Source organism: Siniperca chuatsi, linkage group LG14 (assembly GCF_020085105.1).
Source record: "Siniperca chuatsi isolate FFG_IHB_CAS linkage group LG14, ASM2008510v1, whole genome shotgun sequence".
Classification (NCBI taxonomy): Eukaryota; Metazoa; Chordata; class Actinopteri; order Centrarchiformes; family Sinipercidae; genus Siniperca; species Siniperca chuatsi.
Genome location: NC_058055.1, coordinates 7,959,250 through 7,985,567, shown reverse-complemented (window position 1 = coordinate 7,985,567; position 26,318 = coordinate 7,959,250). Strand labels below are relative to the sequence as shown.

The window sequence follows — 26,318 nt, the reverse complement described above, 5'->3', positions numbered from 1 at the left end:
GCTTACAGTCATGATGGTTTCCTTTTTTTAGTGCAGTGACTGAATGTACAGACCTGTGTGGTACGGTGAAACATAGCAGGCTTTTCCGCTAGGCCCGAGAGGCTATACAGGCCAGTGGAAACACACGAGCAAACACATACAAGAACAACATGGCACTGCACTTTTCTAATACTGAGGATATTCTCACTGAGCCACGAGCACTGGTATAATTATAACTAAAATAATTGTGATTGGTTGAAATATTATGCTTCATTCATAAGTCAGCAGAGCATCATTGCATTAAAAGTTATGGTTAGACATGCATTTTGTAGTGCGTTTACTTGAATTTATGTGGTTACATGCACCATATGATAGATGTTATTCCTTTTTCATGAATGCTTATATTGTAGACCTATTAGATTTTTCCAAATTTTAAACTGTGTGTTTGTTTCATTCATTGAGCAGCAAGATGGCCACATTTAAATGATTTATTTCTTCTTTATAGTTTTTTTTTCATTCATCAAAAATATGATAAATTATCACCTTTGTTTCTTTGTTTTTAAGATGCCAGAGTATTACAGAACACATACTTTATCTCTCTTACTGCAGATGCTTTCCAGGTGATCTGCAATATAGAGTATATGTCTGTCTACAATGCAAGCTAATACTCAACACACTATGGATAGTTCTAGTGTAGATCTAGCTGATGTTACATGTGCTATTCCCTGGAATAGCAGTCGTTTTATGTTGCAGATGGCTCTACATTAAACTTATTTTATATTATATTATTTTATATTGTGAAATTTCAAGATGTTGGTTATTAATCTGCAGATTTTATTTCTCTAAAAGGATCGTAAGACCCCTGCTAATGGTTTAGAATTTGGACGTCAATAATCCAACCGTCTACCTACAAACAGACACACCAGTTGGGGCCCTTCTCAGTCAAAGTCAAGGGTTTCTCTATATACATGAACAAGACTACCAATCTTCCTCCTGTTGGCCACCCCCATGCCCCACCACCCGCACGTCCTAGTGAGAAACAGTCATGTGGGACCGTATCAGCCCAACAGACTGGATAGAAACCGGAGAACACCATTTAATTTCATTTTCAGTGGCATCTATTAGCTCTGCCCTATGTTCTGTTGCATTGTTGTAAACAGAAACAGGGCAACTCATTCTGTTCCCCCACCTATGCCTGCCATGCAAACTGCTGACTTGGTGTTGTGATAATCACCTATTTGTGAGAGCTATTTGTGTCACAGGAATGATAAATATGGAAGTGGATCTCCTCTCTCAAGGGGGCCTTTTTCCAAAGGACAGGAGACTTCACCTGTGGGTGGTCACTTAGATCTGGGACACAGTTAGAGCCTAGGCTCTATACACTTTTGGAGAAAAGCCTCATCACTCTCTAGTTGTTGCACCACTGGGAGCAGCTATTTGTCTCACCAATGGCCCAAAAGCCTGCTTTAGACATTTGGCCCAGAGGAGCTGATTCAGCCCACACTGAAGAGGGCACATTTTGATCTGTCATGACTTTCATATCATGCCCTCTATATATTAAAATCATTTGTGAAGTATTTGGAAACAATTATTCCACAGCTCGTAATTAATATTACATATAAAAGTCCTGACTAACTTACTGTATAATGATCGATTTGATCATTGTTACAGTATCAAGAATCATTTATAAATCTTTGTGACAGAACAACAACAATAATGGAGCTTGTAATGTAACGTAACATGCAATGATTCACGTAATTATAATTAAAGAACTACATTGGCCCTAGGAATATAGGGAGCAGGGAGCCTTGTAACAGTCATGCCAGATTCATACTACAATAGGCTACATCATGCCTAATGTGATTATAATGTGTCTATAGAATTGTGAAATGACAGCAAATTATGAGTATTTATTATAAACACAGACCCACATCCTTAATGCTGAGCTGCTGCATTTTTTTCCTGAGCCAGTAGTCCCTTAGGGACTGTTAAATGTTTTTGGGGCAGGCTAACTAAAATTATTTTGGGTCAAAAGGGATGTCTTCTCTCCAAAGATACAGACTTGGGCCTGGCCCAAAGCAGATTTTATGCATTACTGGGCAAAACTAGCTTGAGCCAAACAAATGGTCGTTTTACTGAATTAAAGACTCATTCACAGCAACATTTTTGCCCCTAAATTGAGGTTGAAAAAACCCTCCTGGGCCAAATAGTTTGGAGTGCTATAACCAATGCTGTCTAGCAATGCTTGAGTCTACATTTTAGGCAATGTCTAACACTATTGATCCAGCATTATGTTCTTAAACCTGCAATCTGTGGCAACAAAATGATGCACAAAGACTATAAGAATCCAGGTATTAAGCCGTCCACAGGGGCACAAATTCTTCACTGAGCGTACATAAATCTACAGTTTTTCTACAGTGTGCCTCTATCCCTTGATTACAGTAGAATTTGTGTGAAGTGGCTTAGTTAAATGCCAACAGGCAGACTTCACCATCATGTACACAAACAGTCAGCTTTAAGACAAGGCTGCAGCAAAGCTTTTTGTATACGGACTGCACTGTAATGTTTTCTGGTCCTTGTTGTGTCTTTCCTCAGAGAGTGTGACAGAAGTCAGAACAAACATCTATGTGACGAGTTTTGGGCCAGTGTCAGATACAGACATGGTGAGTATTTTTCTCCTCTTTCTCCTCACTCCAATCATCATTATGAGTCATCAAGTCAAAGCAAACGTACTTGGAGAACATTTGTCATTTTGGATTGTGCTACATGTGAACCTCCTTTGCAGAATAACAGAATTTAATCAGCTACACACATTTTACAAGTTAACAATCTTTGCTGTGTCTAATAGCAGTGTTTTCCCCACCTCTTCATTTAAAGTCTGATTCATATAGTTTCTTAAGATGTTACAGCTCGTTCATACTGGTAAAATATCCCTTTACAGTATTTTCAGTCTATACATTTGGTATTTTAACATCCTATCACACAAGACTTTTCTCATTTTTCAGCTGTTTCTGTCTTTGCTATGGGGTCAATATATGAAGTTATAGCACAGCAAGATAATTAGGTCTAGCTGATTATGAAAACACACAAACAAAAAATGTAATTTCAACAATATCTCTAGTAATCTATTTTCTCTACGTAGTTATTTATTGACACATTTTCCTCTATTTTCATGTAACACTTCGACTACTTCTGGAAAAACCCAGTTTTGTTTAAGTACAGACAACTACCGACTCTAAAATGCTGTTTCTATCAACCTTCTTGAGCTGTGACAACATTGTATCCTCAATAAAAAGGACAATTAGTGTTGGGTAATATATTCAGATTAAAAAATCATTACTAATGTGATTTGCAGCTGATTGTTGTGCAGGTATTAGCCATTAGACCTTACATTGTTAATTTCGCTACTCAGCTCGAGGGGTCAAATAACTTCAGAACAAAAAACAACTGTACTGCAGTCTTTACCAGCAGGAAAAGATGACATTCATATCATGATATTGTATTACAACAACCAAAATTTCCTAAACTATTTTGGACAAAGTTGTTCTTAGTCAAAGTGCTCTCTTTTTGAACAGCACTATTCTGGATAAATTCCGTTGCGAGCCCTGGATGACCTCCTTTAAACAGCAGATGCTGGAGATGGTTCCTGCTTTGTCTTGGGACCTTATGCGGCATTTGACATATTTGATCATGCAGCTCTAATTGACCGCCTTGAGCACTGGGTTGTTTCTCCGGCTCAGCAATGAGCTGGCTCGACAGCCTGTGTGACGTAGCAAGATTAGTGGGTTTTGGAGAACTTTGATTTGAGTTTTTTTGGTCTCACTTGAGGGCTGCTTCATATTGTAACAAGTCTCTGCACATAAACTTCTCTGGAGCAGGCTGTCAGACTCAACTTTGCATGAAGAGGATTTCATGGTCTTATGTTAAGATAATTACAGTGACTAGGTAGAAGGCAAACGTTTGTAGATAGAACCCCTTTACTTTCATCAATGGTGTATTATAAACAGAGATATTCAAGCACATTACCACTAGCTATAGCAATAGGCCGATTTGACAGTTTCCCTGAAGAGAAAAGGCTTTGTTTGTTATGTGATTGAGATGATATTGAAGATTAAGTCCATGTATGTTTTGCTGCTCGTTATATGATTATTTAAGGGCTACAGTTTTTTAGTAAAATGCCCCTCATTTCTGATGAGTTCTTCTGGATGGATTATTTTTTATTTGTGTAACTTGGGACAGAAGACAGAGGTCTTTGTTTGCATTGTGTAAGAAGTTGTGTAATTGCTGAATTTATGGTGATTAAAGAGGAGGAGGAGGAGATACCAAGACGCATTTTTCTGGACAGGGAAAACCCAGCTTTGTAGCTAGCAAGCCAAACGTTGACATAACATTATATATTAACATTAGCGATATCGTTTTATTAAAACTGACCAGTTTTTGTCGACTCCTATCGATGTTTGAATCTCTTTTCTTGCGGTCACAGAAATATTTTCATATTTCTTCATTACTTCATCTACGGTTCATTTCACAGCAAGATTTCTCGCATTGATTTTGTCAGTTACTTCTTGCTACATCTTCTGCTTGTGCGTATTTGTTATGGCTCGGTTAAATTTATGTTTATGTGCTTGCGCTTTCCATTTTCTTCGAGGAGACCAAAAGTCTCATCTTCTGTCCACTTTGGCTTTGGCTTTAGACCCCCCACACACACACACACACACACACACACACACACACACACACACACACACACCCGCTTTGTGAGATAGTGTTAGCTTTCTTACTTTATTACAGTGGACAATGCTTTATCTTTTTCAGCAGATATCCCCTTTAGGGTCTCTCAGGGCTCAATTCTAGCCCCAATCTTTTAGTCTCTTCACATGCTCCACTTGGCAACATCATGAATCAACAGCAAATGGCACAGAGTACAGTCAGTCGCACACATGACGGCTACACAGGACATGGCAACCCACTTGTGGTAATGTTCTGATCAGAGCCAAAGTTAGTGAAGTCACAGCAGGTGTTTTCTGTCTGCTTTCCAAGGCAGAAATACCTGGTGTCCATACACACTCACACCTTCGTCTTGCAATCAATGTATGTACAGTAGCTGCCAAGGTTTTGACTGTTCCCAGATGTGCAAACATAGCATCAACATATCGAATTTCTGCATTGCTTAGTCAGTTTTAGATGATGTCAGGATTTGGCTGATCATTATCCAGGCAAGGCTCATTCTGGCCCCAGGCTATGCTGCGTTTTCTGTCTCTATATGCACATGAACGCTGCATAAAGGCTTCAAACATTTCCTTTCAAGATTTTCCACAGTCTAGCCTCAAAAGATGATCAGGCTTTAGCATCACACTATGGACCACACAACTCAGTATTATCTTGTAAAACACGTTGCTAGCTGTAAATATATGCATTGCGATATGTGTAGATTACATAATGTTAGCTTTATACTGTGGTGTATAAAGCTAAATCTCGTTTTTCACCTTTACATGTCATTTTTTGCCTGCATCAGTTTAACGTTTTAATGTCTTATATATTTAGATTGTTGTGGGCTCATTGAAAAGGTCTATCCAGATACCTGTATATGTTATTCTGTGAAGAAGCCAAAATTGTGTGCGTTTTGGTTCAATGACTTTTTTTACAACAATGCATAAGTTGGAAAATGTATTTGTATACTTTGCATTCAGAACAAACACTCCAATAATGTCCTCCTACTGTATCTACTTGCATGATATCCACAGGAATAAAATGTTGGTCACAGATCAGCACTGGGAGCTCTTGGGGAATGAGAGGACAAGGCCGACGATTATAAAGTACAGTGAGCACATTTGGATAGTAGGCTGCATTAAATAAGTACATCTTGACTTTGGACTTTAATAATGAACGGTCTGAATTGCTGCAATCGGTGCCTGTTTCCAAAACGAACGGCACCTTCTGGGAGTGAGTGGGTGGCTCGGTTTTTCTTTAGAGTTTAGAGAATAACGAGGACTACTGCATCTAGCAGGCGGAGACCTGGGCCAGGTTTACAGATCAGGGAAATGTGTGATGTACTGAGGGGCGAGTTATTTTCATGATTTTTAGAAAGAATATTTGGGCTTTGAAGACACTGAGTTCCAGTACTCATAGCCAATGAAGGCAAGTCTACAGTAGGTCAGGGTCACGCAATCATTTTTTTCTGGTTCATGAGTTTCCAGGCTACTGAGTTCAGAATAAGTCGGATGTGTTATTTGAGTGTGGAACGGGACAGCCTCTGAGTATTGAGCACTGCAGTAAACAGTTCTGAGAAACAAAAGCATGGACCAGTTTTCTAGGTCAGTTAAAGGAGAGGAAATGACTAATCCTGGAGGAATTTCAGAGGTGGAAGGAAGCTTTTAAATATATTTCCTTGATGTGTTCACCAAAGCAAAGTTCTGTATTAGAACCAGTTCACCAGAGTTTAACAGATTAATTTGGGGCAGCTATCTAGTCATTAAAATAAAGTGAGGAAAATTAGCTTTATGCTGCTAAGGATGTAAAAAGTATCTTTCAACTTACTCCTATTCTACTTCTTGTTATCATGTTGTTAACTCTTTAATATGCTTTAAATTGAACGTGCTCCCTATCAATAAACTAATATACTACTCTATAAATGCTACCATTGCTTTTCATACAATGCAGGAAACTGAACCCAGTTTAACCCTTGCTAGTTGAATATCTGAGCATACACACTGCAGAAATTAAAGTGAAAAACAGGTTATCCATGTCGATTTTTGGCATTATTAGTTACCTTGAAGCTGTAAAAAAGACATGAAGAAATGTATTTAAAGCTTGTGTTTTAGATTGGATGGGACAGCATTTAAGGATTAGAGGATGGAGATAAGCATGTTGCTTTGTGGGAGGGCTATAGGAAGCACATGCACACTAAGATAGCACTGGATTGTGCTTGGCATTTAATACCAAATCACCCAAGTCAGGGAGTGCTACTGCACATTCTAAAGCCTCTTTTTACCTTCTAGTCTTTGAAAAAGTGTCATTTTCTAAATAGTTTGGAGCGCATTCACCAAATTAACTGCAGGTGACCTTGAATTCAACATCTGTTTGAACATTTGTTGAAGTACTTAACTTCATGAAATGGATTATTGATAAGAGTTACTAACAACACTAAGAGTCTACAGCCATGCTAGCAGTTCTATGTAGAATAAATGTCATCCTACTAGGTGTGCTAGAGGAAAAGTCAAGGGATCTCAACAGTCAGTAGGATACATCGTCTGGGAATCATGGACGTGTGCAAAATGTCGTGCCAATCCATCTTACAGATGTGCAGATACTTCACAAAGTGAAAATTCTGACCTGCTAATGGCGCTAGATGAGAAGTCAGGGGATCACTGAAGTTATTAGGATTCATCCTCTGGATTCCATCCCTCCATTTTTAAGATATTTCATTCTGGACCAAAGTGTTGGACCGACCGACAGCCATTGCCATCCCTAAGGCCACGCCGCTAGCATGGCTAAAAATGTGGAGTTAAAACTGAGATGTTTCTAGACAGAGCACACTGTATACCCCAGGCATCTCATACTTTATGTTGTGTAAATCCAGTGTACCAATTACCCATCTCTGTAACATCAAGTGTCCTAGAAATGTCTGCTTCTCACTCACCTGGAGGGCCACTCATTCAGCCTTCAAAATACGCAACATCTGCCTTTAAAATCCCCCTATCGCCACAGGAGGGAAGCTAACTGCATAATTAGAGTGACACTCGAATATTAAGCCAATAACAAGGCACGTTGTTCAGAGTCATGTCTGACCACGGCAGATTTCTGCACTGTGTCACACCAAGATCCAGAATGTGGGTTACAATCTTGATGCTGATCTCTTATAAGTAGGTGGGTGTGTTTCTCTACCTCAAGCCTCCCCTTCCTCTCTTTTTTGTCGCACACACCGAAGGTATGGAGTCACATCGCATTCACATGTATGCAGTGTCACGGCACATTTACCTATTTCATTGTCTGATTTGACTGGTCTGCTCTGATGAAATGGGAAGCGATTGAGGCTGTCACAGGTACTGTGCTGAAGCTTGCTTTGACAAGGATGTCAGCGATGGCCAGCCCTCACCAGGGTTTCACAATTTCTGGGAGTAAACATTTCATGGAATATTGGAGATTTTCAGCATATAGCCGTGTGCTTAAAATTCAGGAAACTCAAGCTCCAAAAAGTCTGAGCAGTGCAAGGTCTTTTGAACAGAACAGATGGAGGTTTGTGTTACTAAAATTTGAAGGTGAACTCCTGGATTCTGCATCAATCATGTTGACCTTGTTCAAAGACTTGCAAGCCCAATTAAGCCCCTTGTCACAAGAATTTTAAATGTCATACATTCTCAGCACCTTTCAGAAAAAAATAACTATACTATACTAAAATAGGGCTTCATTTTTTTCACTCACCATACATGGCATTATGTTCCCCAGTGTCACAATATGATTCATGTGCAGGATGAGAACAACTTGAAAGCAGAGCAGGCACAGTTTTTTCGCACCCTAACAGCCCATTTTTAGTGAAAATGGGAGCCACAGGTAACTGAAGACATCAGTACCCTGCAATCATATAACAATCAAGTGGCGAAAAGTGATTTTTTTTTTTAATTAGGAGCAGCGTATTGCATTAGCCCTAGTTTCAATGTGCTAATTTTCTGAGCACAGAGAAAATTACCCAACTGCAATCATATCCATGACGACAAATACATTGAAGCAAAGGATGGTTGTAGGAAGACATTAGTTAGTGTTGCAACCTCATGTTGTGAAGCCTGTGTCGTTAGACTTAGCCCTGTGAGGCAAACTGAGATTTGTGATATTGGGCTGTATAAATAAAATTGCCTTGACTTATAGGACATGTGTATATAATATAAAAGTCTTCCTAGAAATGTGTTGTGTAGTGAAAAACAGGTCTCCCCCCCTTTAAGACATAATCTTGAACTATTATACACTATACTATTAAACTATTTTATTCAGTATCTCAATTATTACTGCTTAATCATTCTAAATCATTTTTTCAACTGATTTCATCATTTGTTTTAACTGCAATATATTCCGATACATAAATACTGCACTATTCGGTATATTTATATAATTTATTCTCTTCTACAGTGGTACAGTCTCTATATGAAGGCCATCTTAAAAATAAAAAGCATACAAAGAGTAAGTTTGTTGGCTTACATTAGTTTTTTGGCAAACATCTTCACCATCGCTCCTCCTATCATTTGGTTATGATCATCACACATAACAACCCTTTCTTTTAAAAATTATGTTCATATACTTACTAAACTGCAAAGGAAAATGTTTTGAAAGAAATGTAATGCTGCCCAGATTATATTTATTGTGACCATAATGAGGAAATTTCTAATTATTATATCTGCATTTGTATTTTATTTGTTTTCCCTACAATATTCGGTTATGGCAACTTAAGAAAGGTTAATGTTTTTTGGTTATATTTAGGCAATTCAAAGCAGGCATGGACAGACACTGTGTGGATTTAGTCCAAATTGACCCCAGACTAATTTTAGAATCAAATCAACCAAATTTCTGCCAGATCAGTGATCGTTTGAAATGCAGTTTGAGGGGGCTCATGATCAGAATCAGAAATACTTTATTGATCCCCGGTGGGGAAACTCTTTTGTTACAGCAGCTCGCCTTTACATCAGGAATTGCTCACAGGAATAGAAGTACTAGCAAAAAATATAATACACTATAATACTGGTCAGAAAATAAATTAAGTACCAAGTGGGTATAAGTATAAAATAAAATAAGTGTGAAGTACCAAGTGGGTTTACTGGTTGATGATAATAATACGGTATAAGGTAGTAGTGCATGAACTGTCAAGTTAAGTGTAGCATATTAAGATTATAATGAGACAGGAGGATATTGCACAGCAGTAATAGAGGTATGAGTAATATCAATATCAATAAATAGGGAATTTTAAACTAAACTGTACACAGAATATTGCACAATTATGTCAAGTATTGCAGTGATGTTAATGATCAATGTCCAGTTTAATGACTTAGGGTCATGCAGACTGACACTTAGAGGGAGGAGTTAAAGAGTTTGATGGCCACAGGAAGGAATGACTTCCTGTGGCGCTCTGTGGTGCTTTTTGGGAGGATGAGTCTTCCGCTGAAGGTACTCCTTTGTTTGACCAGCACGTCATGGAGTGTGTGATGATGCCTGATTAATTGCCCGAATCTCCACAATCTTAACCACCCACAGGACACGAGACCCAAAACTTGGTCTCTGATATCAAAGTCTAGAGTCTTTGTACGGCCATTATCACCCCCCATTATTTGGGCCCATGAACATTATCCACACAGCAATTACGCTTCCTTCAGAGCATATAAGGCAAAACCATTTAGTAGCACATAAATGCGTATAGAGAGAGGGTTGCACATGATGGACATTGTTCTTCTATACTTTGAATGTGAGCCACTTATGTTCATTTCACCGAGAGCAGCTCAAATAACCATAATTTAATAATGTTTTCAGATTTTAATAATACATTATGTTTTTACTGTCTTAAATGATTGCATAAACATGTTCACTGCTACATATCCTTAATTTGTTTACCACTTTCTGATTCAAGGCTGATTATGTTTGTGGAACGAAATGTTAGTGTGGCACAATGAAGTGCTAAAACATGTTTATGCCTCAGAGCTGCAGAAGCTGTTGAACACTGAAGATAATTGGAGTTGGTATGGGATTCACAGCTCATTGCAAGCCTCACACAGGTTACTCTCCCAGCAGGGAAAGGTGAACAGCACACAAGAAGCGAAGCGAGAGAGAATAATTGACAACCCAAGAGCAAGATGGATTAGTAATTAAGACATTAATCAAATCTTTGACTAATCATTACAATGCCCAGAGTGTGGAGTTCAAAAGAGCCGGGCGAATGGATACACTGCCTCCACGAAGTGGTCTGTATCATCACCACACCAGCTAATCAGAATGTTATGGCTGGTCTGCTATCTACTGTCAAAAACAAGACATCACAACATATATCACACATAACATTTCTGCACAATAAATTGGGGGAAACTGCTCTCTCGCACAATATAAAATCTTGTCAGGGCACTAAATCAAACTTGTCAAACCAGTCAGCTAATGTATATACACAGGATGTGTACAGCAACTTTTAGCCAAGTAAGAACATTGAACAATAATTTACTGATTAGAAATAATCAGAAATTTCAATTTCCGGGACTCAACTTGTTCAAGTTACTGTGCCCCAAGATATGACAGTAATTGAGTTTTTTTAATACATTTAATACAAAAAAGAAATGTAGCTTTTAAAATGGCGGATATGTAGTTTGATTGACCAGATAATTCAAGGTAATACAAAGAAAAAGCTTGCACATGGGCTGTAAAACCACAAGAGATCAAATGACTGAAAAAGGTTATAGACTAAAAAGTCCAGATCTGTTGAATAAAACCAAATGAAAACTAAAATGTGTTAACATTATTCAAATGCGATCTAATAACTAAATGTTTAGAATTTAATGAACTCATTAATTTAAGATAAAAGGCTGCATTAATATTCTATCAGATATTAGACACAACCTTCCTGTCATTATCAGAGAACCAGACACTGTCGTTTTTAACGTCTAGACTCATTTAGCCCAGTCTGCTGTACATCCTACCTTAACTGCCACCTTATCAGCCTTTCCTATAATTTTCCTCATTTCCTTTCATTCTCATCATTTTCTCACTACTTCAGTCCTGCTATTGGCTGCTTCTCTCCACCGCTCCTCTTCCACTGAGACGCACACTCACAAATGAGCAAAGGAGACATTTTTGTCTGTACGTGACATGCTTGTTCTTTCTCTTGTTTTATAAATCCTATTTTTATCTGTGCGTGTTCTTTTCCTGCAACACACTGCTGTCACAATCCTACAGTATTTACTGAAAGTGTTCAGTAATTAACCTTGACTTGAGAACATTAGAGACCCATTTAGCTATGGCATATAGGACAATGACAGCAATTTCTACATCATTAAACACAGAGATTGTTTTACCTAATTCATTTCAGTTTATTAGGCTCTGCACTGCATGTGGCAGAAAAGACTAGGTATATGAGATTCAAACTGAGTTTGGAACTGCATGGCAAACATTTGCTTTCAGTCTTTCAAATGTGAAGATTGCCACTTTTCTCTGTTTTATATCACTGTAATATGCTTCTTTTTGGTTTTGGACTGTTGTTCAGACAAAACAAGTATTTTGATGATGTCACTTTTGGCTCTAGAAGCTTGTGATGGGCATTTTGCACTATTTTTTCACAAAAAACAGATTATTGCAGTTTTTATTCAGTTTTCAGTTTTAGGAAATCATTATATTTAGGTCATTTGTTAATTGACCCAATATAAATAGTTAATAGATTTTGGATAAATATAAATGGTTTAACAGTTGTTGAATCTGTATGATGTAGGAGTGTCTTGGTGCTATAAGATACATACAACTTTTCTCCAATGTCCCACTTCTAATCCATCCAGGGACTGTTGTGGCATGCCATTCCCCTCTTTCTCTCTCTCCAAACAACCTAATACTATGCTTTCTAATAAAGACAGGATGCCAATATATACACACACACCCACACATACATACATACATATATACATACATACATACATACATACATACACAGGCATAAAAAAGAGGATCTGTATTGTATTTGTGAAGAGTGATGCCATGAATGAGTTTTAAAATGTCATTTAAATTACAGTTGTTTGCTACAGTAAATCCATTCATGATTGTCGCTGCTATAAAAAAAGACATTTGAAAACTACTGTTGGGTAGAAGCTCTGCTCTGTCTCCTCTGTCAAAGAGAAATCAATCACTCAGTCCCTGGAGGAATACCAGCTGGCATTTGAACTGATTGTGCCATTTGGCCTTGTGTGGAGATTGACTGTTTTTCCTCATTCCTGTCTTTCAGTCTTTAAATTAATTCCTTGTGTTTACAGGAGAATTCTGTCCAAAGGAAACAAACAAATGATGGCTTCGCCCAGCTGGGCCAAGCACACTTTTGTCTATTTATTCATCACTGGATGTTTTAAACCTATTGCGATGAGATTTGGCAATGTTGTTGGATCTCATAAAGAAAAGGCAAGAAGAATAAAGTGCATAACATGAGTATACCTGTGGTAATGGCGATTTAAATGGTCCAGGGTCTTTCGGTGACAGGATAGAACAAACTTTCTTGTAGTGTTGCCGAAAAGTTTTGGTCGAAGATACAGAGGACACAGAACAATAAATCACCACATAGTGAGTGTCCTAGTGTCTGTTTGTGTGTTCATCAGTCTTTCTCGTGACCTCGAGTCCTCTGTTGTCTGCACTGGGCATCAAATTCAGGACCAAACTCAATGTGGTATAATTAGTTTATAAGCAGATAAATGACTTTTTTAACTCAGTTTTCTATTCGATGTGTAGAGATTGTAGACACCTTAGGCATTACTGAACAGAGACTGCAATTAAATGAGGAACATAACTCAATAGGTGGAAAAAGAAGAAAGCGGTTGAGGGAAACGTGTCACACACTTGCTTTTATATGTCTGCAGGCTCTCTGCAGGCTTTATTAAAAGCATTGTTATGTGGACAGATGCAGTGTAATGTTTTTAAGGTACTGTAGGTTTGCAGGCCGTTGGGAGGACAATTACATCCATTAACAGACGTCCATCCTGTACTGTTTAGAGGAGCCCTGTTGATGTGTTGAAGATGTACACCTCTCCTGATGATGAAGTTGGCTTCCTGTTGATAAAACCACTGAGAAATGACTGAGAAAATCAGTTTTTCACTCGGTTACAGCTCACTGGTGAGCAGTACCGTACGCAAGCCCTTTCACCGTACAAGCAAAAGCACAAAGAGAATGGGAGAGAAACGCATACACTGTGCTTTTATTGATCACCAATAATGTGTACTGTTGCGTAAGATACAGACAGCTTACTTCCATCGTACTCTGTTAAGATGGCTGCATTCAGTCTGCACAGCCGCTGTACACAGCTGATGAGGGAAGTCTGTTGCTAGGACACCAAATCCTATTGAATGAATAATGTGAAATAAATTCCTTTTGACTGGCTACTTCCTGCATTCATTTTATTTTATTTACTTTTTCATGTGTTGGTGGCAACACAGAAAGACTTTATTTGCATATTAATAAAATATGAAACAGATGTAACAGGTTTCTCGGTCAGTCCATGGTTAGGCTTTGAAAGATAAACACTACATGATGCAGGAATACATAACTTAAAAAAACACAATATATTCTACAATAACTGGTATGAGATGTATATTTGTGTGTGTGCACATGTATCCTGTTTTATAGAGGATATTTGTGTCGGCCAGTTTTTTCTGTTAAGCTGTTTGTTGACAGATCGTTATTAAAAACTATGACTGAAAGCAGCTTCGCATACAGTTGCCACAAGTGATGATGCCACAACAAATCTTTTGTGTTATTTGTTTATCAATCATTTTTTGTCACTTGTTTACTATGTAAAAAAAAATTTAATTTTTTTTCCTTTAATAATTTGTGGGTTAGCTTTTCTTTTTTTCCCTTTATGACCACATTGATGAAAAAGATGCACAGGTGTAAATAGCATCATGGCTCCATTCCATTAAGTGTCCCAGTAAGTCAGTGACAGAGCATGCCCAATACCAGAGCCTCGGAAGTGGCTCACCTAAATGGAATGCAGCCAACATTAATGTAATTAATTCCACCTGTGCTTTTCCTGCTTTGAAAAGTCTGCCGTGAAAAGGGACTATTAATGTTAAAGGGTTAACTATTACAACCAAATGGATTACATCTATTTAACCAGTGTCATGTCCAACTACTATCCTGCCAACAAATCTTTTGCCCTCTCTCCCCCTCAGGAGTACACCATCGATGTCTTCTTCCGTCAGAGTTGGAGGGACGAGAGGCTGAAGTTTGACGGGCCCATGCAAGTTTTACCCCTCAACAACCTCCTGGCCAGTAAGATCTGGACTCCTGATACCTTTTTCCACAATGGAAAGAAATCTGTGGCCCACAACATGACGACTCCTAACAAACTGCTACGACTAGTCGACAATGGCACGCTTCTCTACACGATGAGGTGAGCCACTTTTGAAATTACTCCCCAGTCAACACTGACACTTTTTTGTTGAATATTGTACTATAACAAGACTAAGTCTACAGCCATGCTAGCAGCTCGTGAGGCTGTACTTAGGCACAGTAGTGCTTTGAGCTAAATGCAGTGATAATGTCAACATACTGATATTAAGCAGGTATAATGTTTACCATGTTCACCATCTTGGTTTAGCGTGTTGGCATGCTAACATTTGTTAATGAGCACTAAACACAAAGTAAAGCTGAGGCTGGCAGGCATTAGTGTTCAGTACATGTTCAAACTAATCTTTATCAACAAATCTACAAAGTGAACAGACTACACTGAATCACCATTGTCACTGACTGAATCAGTAGCTTTCAGCAGTGGAGCTCCCCTCACTGGTCACTGAAAGCACCGCTGTTAGCTCAGTTGTGACACACAGTACATAACTGCCAGGTTAAAAGCTTAGTGAAAGACATCAAACGCCACAGAAACAATCATGATGTGATAACGCTGTTACAAATAGTTGGCTGGTGAGCCATTAACCTTAAAAACAGTGCTTGTATAGACCTAGTTTTGTACTGAAATGAACATAGCAGCTTGAACAAGCAACAGACTGAACTTACTACTGAACTGAAGCAGTGCCAAACGTAACACTGTAATGACATGATGCGTTGAACAGTGGTGTGATCCATTAGTTTAGAAAAAAAGTGAACAAACTACATAGTCAGTGACTATATGAATCTTTGAAATGAAATAAACTAAATGATTTGAATCAACAAAGTGATTCACCTCTAGTGGGAAAGTCATTCATTTTGCGGGTATTTGATCAAAGTATTGGACAAATTGAAATTTTGACCTGCTGATGGTGTTGGATGAATTGTCAGGGGATCACCAAAGTTATTACAATTCATCCTGAGTGGGACATGAACGTCTGTACCAAAATTTAATGGCAATTCATTCAACAGTTGTTGAGCTATTTCACTTAAAACCACATATGCCAGCCTCATGCTGGTGCTAGATGAAAAGTCAAGGGATTAAAAATAAAGTTGTGGGGAGCTGTTTCAGCAGCTACCTGGATCATTTCTGATTGTTTCATCTGTCTGTCAGATAATTGACTTGCAGCCAGTCTGGGCCATATATGTTTTACACACAGACAACTCAATGAATAATCTCTTTATTAAAGGTAGCCATTGTGTATATGTGGTGTCTAAAATAAACTGTAAATAGCATCAGCTACCAAGACACTCACAGTCAGTGAGTACTATTCTCTACAGGACTGGAGCAAAATAATTCAATGGTTTCAACCCATCTAATTGTTGAATCTGTCAATCAATCAGCCTTCCCCACAGCTTTGCATCAGAGCCTTGAATCACTTGAAAAGAAATATTCTTATGATGCTCGTCCACAAGGTCAGTATTGATTTTCAAGGGTGAAAATGAAATAGTGAAAGAATTTCATTTTGTAGTCCCGCATGAGTAGATTTGATGTAGTGGCAGTTCTGGCCAAGGCCAAGAAAGACATCTGAGCTCTAATGGAGTATTACAAGGACTGTTGTGTTTACATAACCAAGTAAATGTGTGGTAACATGCCAAAGATGTATGATGAAGCAAAGTATGATAAACCTCTGTCAAACAAAAGCAAAGAGCCTTTTTGGATCCAGCCTATTGGTCATCACATATCCTGTTTGAAGCTACATTTCTATTCAAATTCAAGCTATAAATCAAAACTTAATTTCTGGAGTCACTATCTTTTGTGTTGCATTTGCAATGGGCTTCATTCAGATCCTGTTGTTTATTTATGGTATTAAAAGCTACAAATTATTCTTTTTGACCATTTTTATTTTAACTGACACCATGCAAAATATCATAAGAAATCCTAAGATTTTGGCTACCTTACCTTCATAATGGAGCACTGGCTGATTAGTTGAAGGGGGTCTGAATGAAAATTTGACTGTATAATTAGAGGCACTGGCTAACACTCCAAAGGAAAGACCACACTCCATAATCCATCTATTTTTATAGGAAGTTTAGTCTGACGCACATCACCGTAGTACCTTGTGTTGATTTACAGTCCTCGCTGAACAACTGCTTAAATCCATTTAATCAGCACGTCTACAGCATCTGAACTGACAAATGCTGTGAAAGCCTCCGCTCTGCAGGATTGCGTCATTATTCTGAATTGAGGGAGCTGGTATTGTCTGCCAGTGCTGCTGCAGTCTTGTTTTTGTGTGAAAGCATTTATCACTCACTCTCAATTCACCTCAATTTAACTCAAACTCTATATGGTTACTAAAGCAATTCTGTCTCCCTGATAGAGAAATTTTATTTATGAAAAGTTTAAAATGTACTCAAAGGAAATGGTGTATATTTTTGGTTGAAACATTTTTCAAGAATGTATTTATTCTTAAATCCCCAAATTGGACTTTTGTAGTGTCAAATTTGGGGATACAGTGAGAGTGATGAAACAAAACAGGATCCACTGGACCAATGATGCACGACTAAACACTCAGGGCTGTCCAACTACAGTTAGCGCAATGCTGACTTAAAGCACAGACTTATTAAATCTTGTTGAATTTTGAACATATGTTATATTCAGTATATACAAAATATGGTAAACATTATACCTGCTCAACATTAGTATGGTAGCATTGCCATTGTGAGCATGTTAGCACGCTGCTTTGAGCATTTAGCTCAAAGCACTGATGTGCTCAAGTACAACCACACGAGCCTCTAGCATGGCTATAGACTCTTAGTCTTGTTTCCCTTATACTTAATATGAAGTTTTGTCATTTCACAAAGTTATCTGTAATATTTTATTATATATTTTGTCTGCCAGAATGTCATTACAGCTTAGGAATTAGATGAATTTCATCAATTAGTTGCTAGTTTAAGTGCTGTATGATATGCAGCAGTACATTGCTCACATTTGATTTATGTTGTATTGTATTAATTTGTGCAGTTACTGAGCCATGTATCAATAAGGAGGCAGCAACAGAGAGCAGCAGGGAGTGAAAAAGGATCACAAGGTTTTTGCAAGTGCAACACAAGGAGCTAATTAGAAACAATAAGTTTGTCTGTAGAAGTAGCCCATGATGTTACTAGTTCTAATACTTTGGCTGCAGTAAACTTCATATGTGGAACACTGAACTGAATCTACTTGTTAATTTGCTTCTTTCATCATGCTCTTCATAGAATATATAAGTTTACATGTACATGTTAAAATCTGTACACGCTATCAAGGCATACAATACATACAAGCATGAAACTGCATAAGAGATCAAGCTATAGTCAGTATAGCTGACATGGTTTACAAATGAGTATTACACATATACCAACTACATTTACTTGCTCAGATATTCTGGTCCTATCTCAGTTGGTCAAATAACCCAGTTTCGGATTGATGCATGGACAATAAATGTTGTAATTGATTTACAATAACCTAGTTTGTGGTCCATTTATGAGTAACTCACTGTTACAGTTACCCACTGTTTTTATGGGTTGCTGTTTTGTTTGAACACAGCAAATGTAATCCCCATGTTGATTAAACATGTATGAGTGAGATAATATGTACCATTTCTCTATTTACTTACACAGTGCATTTTGTGGCTCGGCCAGCTGACCAAATGAAATAAACTGGTGCTCTCTGGAGATTTTTTCTTTGTTGTATGTCAGCTGAGCACTCATTACCACTTACAAGGTGGCTACAGGAGGGAGGGGAGAGCGCAATGTCAGTCCTCACTCCAGTTTTTCTTCAAACACACATACTGTGGCTTTAAAATTCTTGGAGTACTCAGATATTAAACCGGTTACTGTGTCATGTAAAAAACAATAGAGACATTGATTTTCTTCTTCAGGAGCCCATTTTGGTCTACGAAATTGCACTCTGTGTTTTGTTTCTGGTGACAAATGTCATGATGTGTTTGTAACGGCCGCCTCAACCATACTGCAGACTGACCGGTGGAGTACTGTCTCTCCCTGTCTCTCCCTCTGCCCCCCTCAGGTTGACCATTCATGCTGAGTGCCCCATGCACCTGGAGGATTTCCCGATGGATGCACACGCCTGTCCTCTGAAATTTGGAAGTTGTAAGTCAGTCCAGATGGTCACAACAAAAAACTGTTTAATATAAAATCACACTGCAGAACAGTGGTGATTGTTTTCTGCAGGTATTAGGTGCCTGTCCTGTCCTGGAAAAACTTCAGAGGACTCAAACCACACTCACCACTAGGCAGTCGATGATTTGTTAATTTTTAACAGGGAAGAATGGCCCAATGAGAGCACCCCACGACTACATGTTGCTGCTTGTCACTTTGATCATGAAGGTGACTCTGCTCTATAGAGTACATAGGCTACAGTATAGAATTGAGTATTTATAGTATATAGTTTAGAGAATATTATAGATCCAAGACGAAACTGACAGAAGGGCAGGACTGAGAGAAAAAGGTGCAATTAGAACTCCATCTTCTACTTCAGCACCACGGACAGCACCATGGATTTATCAATACACAGCACAGTTAGGCTTTTGATATTTCAGAGCCATGGTCGGAGCCATAGATTCTAACTTGGACAAACCTCAGTCAGATAAAATATCAATGAGTCAGGCAGACTATAACATATTCAACTAAACAACCCCTCTGCCCCTGCACTCACTCTGCTACTAGGGGATGGAAAGGGGGGATGGTAGGTTTACAAGGGGGATTCATTTTGATCATTTTGCTAACAAGGGGATACCACCCCCCCTTATTCCCCCTCAAATTGCCTACTGCCACTAGGAATATGATACATGGGGTCACAAGTAGTGTTTCTTTTAGCAATATAGCAAAAGTAATCAACCACTGGCTTAAAGTGAGAGTTCTCACTTCATAAAAAAGAGCCAAAAAAGTCTATGCATTTTACACACAAGTTAGAAATTATGTTCATGCTACTCGTTATAGATCAATGGGTTTCAAGCATGTGGACGAAACTCGAAATTAAGGGATGACTATCACTCTGCTGTTTATTAGAGCTAGACCGATAAATCACCAGGGCCGATGTCAGCCAATACTAGCTTATTCCAGATATATTGGCATTGGCATATATGTCGGCCATTAAGTAACAAGAAATTGCAGTACAGAAATGTCAGATATTTTTAAGGAAATTTAGAAACCGTGTCTATTACTGTACATAGTTTGACCACCAGAGAGCACGGACATGTTTTTTTCATCTATAAATCAGTATATATCTTGCTCATTGCATATAATTGCTGCGATTCTTTAAAAATTAAATTCTTACCCAAGAGTCTGCAGTCATGTTCTATGAGGCTGTATTTAGTTACAGCGGTGCTTTGAGCTGAATGCTAACGTCAACATGCTAACATGCCCACAATGACAATGGTATTGTGGGCATGCTAAACGAAGTTTAGCAGGTAATGTTTACCATGCTCACCATCTTAGTGTAGTGTGTTAGCATGCTAACACTGAGGCTGATGGGAATGCCATTAGTTTTGCAGCTCCTTGGTCATGAACTAAAGTGACAAAAGTCATGACGATACATTATCTGGAACCATGGATGTCTGTACTAAATTTTGTGCCAATCCATCTCCATATCTCTACATATTCTTATATGTAGAGATATGTCACTGAATAAGTGAAAACTTTGACTTGCTGGTGGCTCTGGATGAAAAGGCAGGGATCACGCTAGTGTGGCCAAAAAGTGAATATGTGTATATTGGCCTATATATTGTTATATTTTTTTAAACTCTTAAATATGGATATCAGTATCAGCCTCCAAAATCAGCCCGATCGATACTGGATTGATATTGTATAACTAAGAATCCCTCTCTCACTACTGTATTGAAAATGACAAAGTGCTCATCTCAGTTCTTTATTTCCTGAAGTCAATAGTAATCTTTACTACAGCACCTTTTTTGCCATAGCAAATGTTGATCATCTGCTCTACAGCGTGGACAGATGGGAGAAAAATATGTCTCATAAGTTGATTTCTAATCCATTTTTTCTACTGTTTTATTTTACCCTCTCTCTTTTGCCTAGATGCTTACACCAATAACGAGGTGATCTACCTGTGGACCCAGGGAGACGAGAGGTCTGTTGCTGTTGCAGAGGATGGCTCCAGGCTGAACCAGTATGACTTACTGGGACACGTTATTGGCAAAGAAACCATCAGTTCCAGCACAGGTACACTATATGCCATCCTGTGCCCAAACAGCAGTGTATAATATACTTGAAATTAAATCAAATTTGGTGTGTTTGAACAGGCAAAAGGTTAGGTCTTAAACCAAACAACACACCCATTAAGCTTGTATGCCTGCAGTGTACACAGGCTGGTCAGCCAAGCAAAATTTCACAGCAGTTTGACAGCTTTTGCAGACACACTAAATTCTATTTTGTTGGAGGATACTGCAAGCAGTGAAACAAAATTAGTGTGTCATGGGATGAAATTCCTACCTTTGAAACATAAACTTGTTTTTCTGCATAAGATTTGTAGTAAATGAAATTGCCTTCCTTCTTTTCTGTTGACATATACTGGCATTTTTTTGTGTGTTTTCACAAAGTAACAGTGTGCACTATTCTCCAGTTTCTGTCATTTTGGATTCAGCTTGCATTATTTGGGTCCATCAAGAAAATGATGACTTATCAGTTTTCCAGAAACTATTCAGCATATTTACAAAGATAATATGAAGAGGTGTGCCAGAGGTGAAAGTCTTATTTCCATTCTGCTTTGGTCTATAGCCCAGAGTCAACTTTAATAAGCACAAAATTAAAGTAAAATCTGCCATCCCATACTTGATTACATATTCATTTGATCTTAAATTCTCATCGTTAAAACTGTTGCAGAAACCTTTAATCTGTAACACACAATCAAATCACCTTTTCTTTTTTCCCCACTGGGGGACTTATAGTAGCACTATAACATAAAGGGATGAAATAACAAGGTATGGGCTAGGTACTGACATACGCTAGTAACAATGACACAATTCACAGCAATTATCTGGTGATGTATAATAGAGTTCAACCACCTCAGTGATTTAATAATGTTTGTTAGTAGTTATCATTTACAAGAAATTGTAAGTTGCCACGTAATTTTGATAGAGATCTATCAGGCAAATAACATCATTCTAACATTTTCAACATCAATCACCAACTTTAGGTAACAGTGTAAGAAGACTGGATAAAGTGCTGATTACTGCAAAGCTATAGATAAAAGGTTGCTTCAGTGGGGCTCTTGGTAATTACTGAAAGAGTGCATAGCTTACAACTGAGCCACACTGGCTTTCCATTTTGAGAGATTTAACCTCTGCGGTGAAGCTGTTTGCTTGGTGAGCTACCGAGTCACAGAGATCTGTCAGACTTCACTTGAGTTTGGAGACTAAACCGCCATAAAACCGCTTTGTTGGATGGCAATCAGCCTGTTTTCCTAGGAAGCAAAAAGTGTGTTAAAAGCTGTTGAAATAATAGCACTTGTGTAACTCTACAGAGGACACTTTCCTTGAGCCCATCTTTATTGTTGTGCTGTTCAGTGGTTTAAGCGAATTGCAGAGGAATTCTGAAAGAAAGTCTGGCTACAAGTACCAAAATTCAAGGTGGAGTCAACCTGATTCCTTTCATAAATTGGTTCAGCTTGTGGCTGTGAAAAAAACAAATTTCTTTAAACTTTAAACCTTATGGTCTACAGTGAGCCGAGGGAACGGGAGGATTTGAGCCAGTTCAGCTTTGGTTAGAATCTGCTCAGAAAAAAAAACCCTCAGGGAATGAAAGGCTGTTTTTCTCATATCTTTGCAACACAGATTACAGACATGGCAATGAGAGCTGGTGCTTAGAAGAACTTTGCTGGCGTCAGTGACAAAATCTGAGCTGAAGGAAATGTTCAATATCAAGGGTTAGAATGACACAGGCAGAGGCTCTTCAGCAAAGAGAAGCACAGGAAAATGTAACTATTAGTTAAAGGACTACTCCGCTGAAAGTCTCTATTTTGAGAATCAAAGGTTTGGCATTAGCTTGAAAGGTTGCTCTGAAAACGTTCTGAGCCACAAACTGCTCCTTTGTGGAGGACAGCAGTTGTAGTCAGACCTCCACAAAAGGTTCAAACAACAAACTTTTCAGAGCCACCGTTCCAGCCTAGATTTTTGGTGAAGTATGCCTGTAAGAGCAGCATAATAATCAAAGAATTCAAGTGACGAGGGAAGTTTGCAGTTTTTACCTCAGTATTTTTTTCCTCACCATTTTAATTCTTTGACTATAATGATGTTCAGAGATTTGTTGACATTTTGAAAGGAGCAACATTGGGCATCAGTATTATATACAACTTTGTTTTCCACACCTCCAGCACCTTTTTCTATTAACATTTGTACCTCTCAAGGTTTCCTTGGATATGTAATTCATCCATCCATCCATCCATCTTCTTCCGCTTATCCGGGGCCGGGTCGCGGGGGCAGCAGTCTAAGCAGGGACTCCCAGACTTCCTTCGCCCCAGACACTTCCTCCAGCTCCTCCGGGGGGATCCCGAGGCGTTCCCAGGCCAGCCGAGAGACATAGTCCCTCCAGCGTGTCCTGGGTCTTCCCCGGGGCCGCCTCCCGGTGGGACATGCCCAGAACACCTCCCGAGGGAGGCGTCCAGGAGGCATCCGGATCAGATGCCCTAGCCACCTCAGCTGGCTCCTCTCGACGTGGAGGAGCAGCGGCTCTACTCGAGCTCCCCGTGTGACTGAGCTCCTCACCCTATCTCTAAGGGAGCGCCCAGCCACTCGGCGGAGGAAGCCCATTTCGGCCGCTTGTATCCGCGATCTTGTCCTTTCGGTCACTACCCAAAGCTCATGACCATAGGTGAGGGCAGGAGCGTAGATTGACCGATAAATCGAGAGCTTTGTCTTTCGACTCAGCTCCTTCTTTACCACAACGGTCCGATACAGCGCCCGCATCACTGCAGACGCTGCACCGATCCGCCTGTCAATCTCACGCTCCATCCGTCCCTCACTCGTGAACAAGACCCCGAGATACTTAAACTCCTCCACTTGGGGCAAGGACTCCCCACCCACGCGAAGAGAGCAAACCACCTTTTTCCGGTCAAGAACCATGGCCTCAGATTTGGAAGAGCTGATTCTCATCCCAGCTGCTTCACACTCGGCTGCAAACCGTCCCAGTGCATGCTGCAGGTCCTGGTTTGAAGAAGCCATCAGAACGACATCATCTGCAAACAGCAGAGATGAGATCCTGTGGTTCCCAAACCGGACACCCTCCGGCCCCTGACTGCGCCTAGAAATTCTGTCCATATAAATTATGAACAGAACCGGTGACAAAGGGCAGCCCTGGCGGAGTCCAACATGCACCGGGAACAGGTCTGACTTACTGCCGGCAATGCGAACACAGCTCCTGCTCCGGTTATACAGGGACCGGACAGCCCTTAGCAAAGGGCCCCGGACCCCATACTCCCAGAGCACTCCCCACAAAGCGCCCGGGGCACACGGTCGAATGCCTTCTCCAGATCCACAAAGCACATGTGGACTGGTTGGGCAAACTCCCATGAACCCTCGAGCACCCGATGGAGAGTATAGAGCTGGTCCAGTGTTCCACGACCGGGACGAAAACCACTCTGCTCCTCCTGAATCCGAGGTTCGACTATCGAACGAATTCTCCTCTCCAGTACCCTGGAATAGACCTTACCGGGAGGCTGAGAAGTGTGATCCCTCTGTGATTGGAACACACCCTCCGGTCCCCTTCTTATACAGAGGGACCACCACCCCGGTCTGCCAGTCCAGAGGCACTGTCCCAGACAGCCACCGATGTTGCAGAGACCAGCCAAGACAGTCCCACAACATCCAGAGACTTAAGATACTCAGGACGGATCTCATCCACCCCGAAGCCTTGCCACCAAGGAGCTTGCCAACAACCTCAGTGACTTCGGCCAGGGTGATGGATGAGTCCGCCTCCGGGTCCCCAGCCTCCGCTTCCTCTTCGGAAGACGTGACAGCGGGATTGAGGAGATCCTCAAAGTATTCCTTCCACCGTCCGACAACATCCCCAGTCGAGGTCAACAGCTCTCCACCCGCACCGCACAAGGTGTTGGTGAAGCACTGCTTCCCCTCCTGAGCCGTCGGACGGTTTGCCAGAATTTCTTTGAGGCCGACCGATAGTCCTCCTCCATGGCCTCTCCGAACCTCTCCCAGTCCTGAGTTTTTGCCTCTGTGACCGCACGGGCTGCAGCACGCTTAGCCTGCCGGTACCTGTCAGCTGCCTCGGGAGTCCCACGAGCCAACAAGGCCCGATAGGACTCCTTCTTCAGCCTGACGGCATCCCTTACTTCCGGCGCCCACCACCGTGTTCGGGGATTGCCGCGCGACAGGCACCAGAAACCTTGCGACCACAGCTACGAGCCGCCGCATCGACAATGGAGGTGGAAAACATGGTCCACTCGGACTCAATGTCCCCAACCTCCCCCGGGATCTGGGAGAAGCTCTCCCGGAGGTGTGAGTTGTAGACCCTGCTGACAGAGGGCTCCGCCAGACGTTCCCAGCAGACCCTCACAATACGCTTGGGCCTGCCAAGTCTGTCCGGCTTCCTCCCCCGCCAGCGGATCCAACTCACCACCAGGTGGTGATCGGTTGACAGCTCCGCCCCTCTCTTCACCCGAGTGTCCAAGACACGCGGCGGAGGTCAGATGATACGACAACAAAGTCGATCATCGACCTCCGCCTAGGGTGTCCTGGTGCCACGTGCACTGATGGACACCCTTGTGCTTGAACATGGTGTTAGTTATGGACAAACTGTAACTAGCACAGAAGTCCAACAACTGAACACCGCTCGGGTTCAGATCAGGGGCCGCCCTTCCGATTACCCCTCTCCAGGTGTCACTGTCGCTGCCCACGTGGGCGTTGAAGTCCCCAGTAGAACAACGGAGTCCCCGGTGGTGCACTGTCTAGTACCCCTCCCAGGGACTCCAAGAAGGCCTGGTACTCTGCACTGCTGTTCGGCCCGTAGGCCGCCACAACAGTGAGAGACCTGTCCCCACCCGGAGGCGGAGGGACGCGACCCTCTCGTTCGCTGGGGTAAACTCCAACACGTGACGGCTGAGCTGTGGGGCTATGAGCAGGCCCACACCAGCCCGCCGCCTCTCCCCGCCGGGCAACGCCAGAGAAATGGAGCGTCCAGCCCTCTCGAGGAGACGGGTTCCAGAGCCCAGGCTGTGCGTGGAGGCGAGGCCGACTATATCTAGCCGGTAACGCTCAACCTCCCGCACAAGCTCAGGCTCCTT

At 40.7% G+C, this 26,318-nt stretch overlaps 1 protein-coding gene across 3 annotated transcripts in view; it reads left to right on the top strand.

The window, feature by feature from the left end:
- Positions 1-26,318, top strand: part of gabra3 (gamma-aminobutyric acid type A receptor subunit alpha3) — a 93,048-nt gene that overhangs the window by 51,874 nt on the left and 14,856 nt on the right. For all 3 annotated transcript variants that reach the window (XM_044223232.1, XM_044223231.1, XM_044223233.1), the window contains 4 exons: positions 2,575-2,642; positions 14,860-15,080; positions 19,077-19,159; positions 21,104-21,247. In XM_044223232.1, the coding sequence (XP_044079167.1) occupies positions 2,575-2,642; positions 14,860-15,080; positions 19,077-19,159; positions 21,104-21,247 (516 nt within the window). The remainder of the gene's footprint in view (positions 1-2,574; positions 2,643-14,859; positions 15,081-19,076; positions 19,160-21,103; positions 21,248-26,318) is intronic.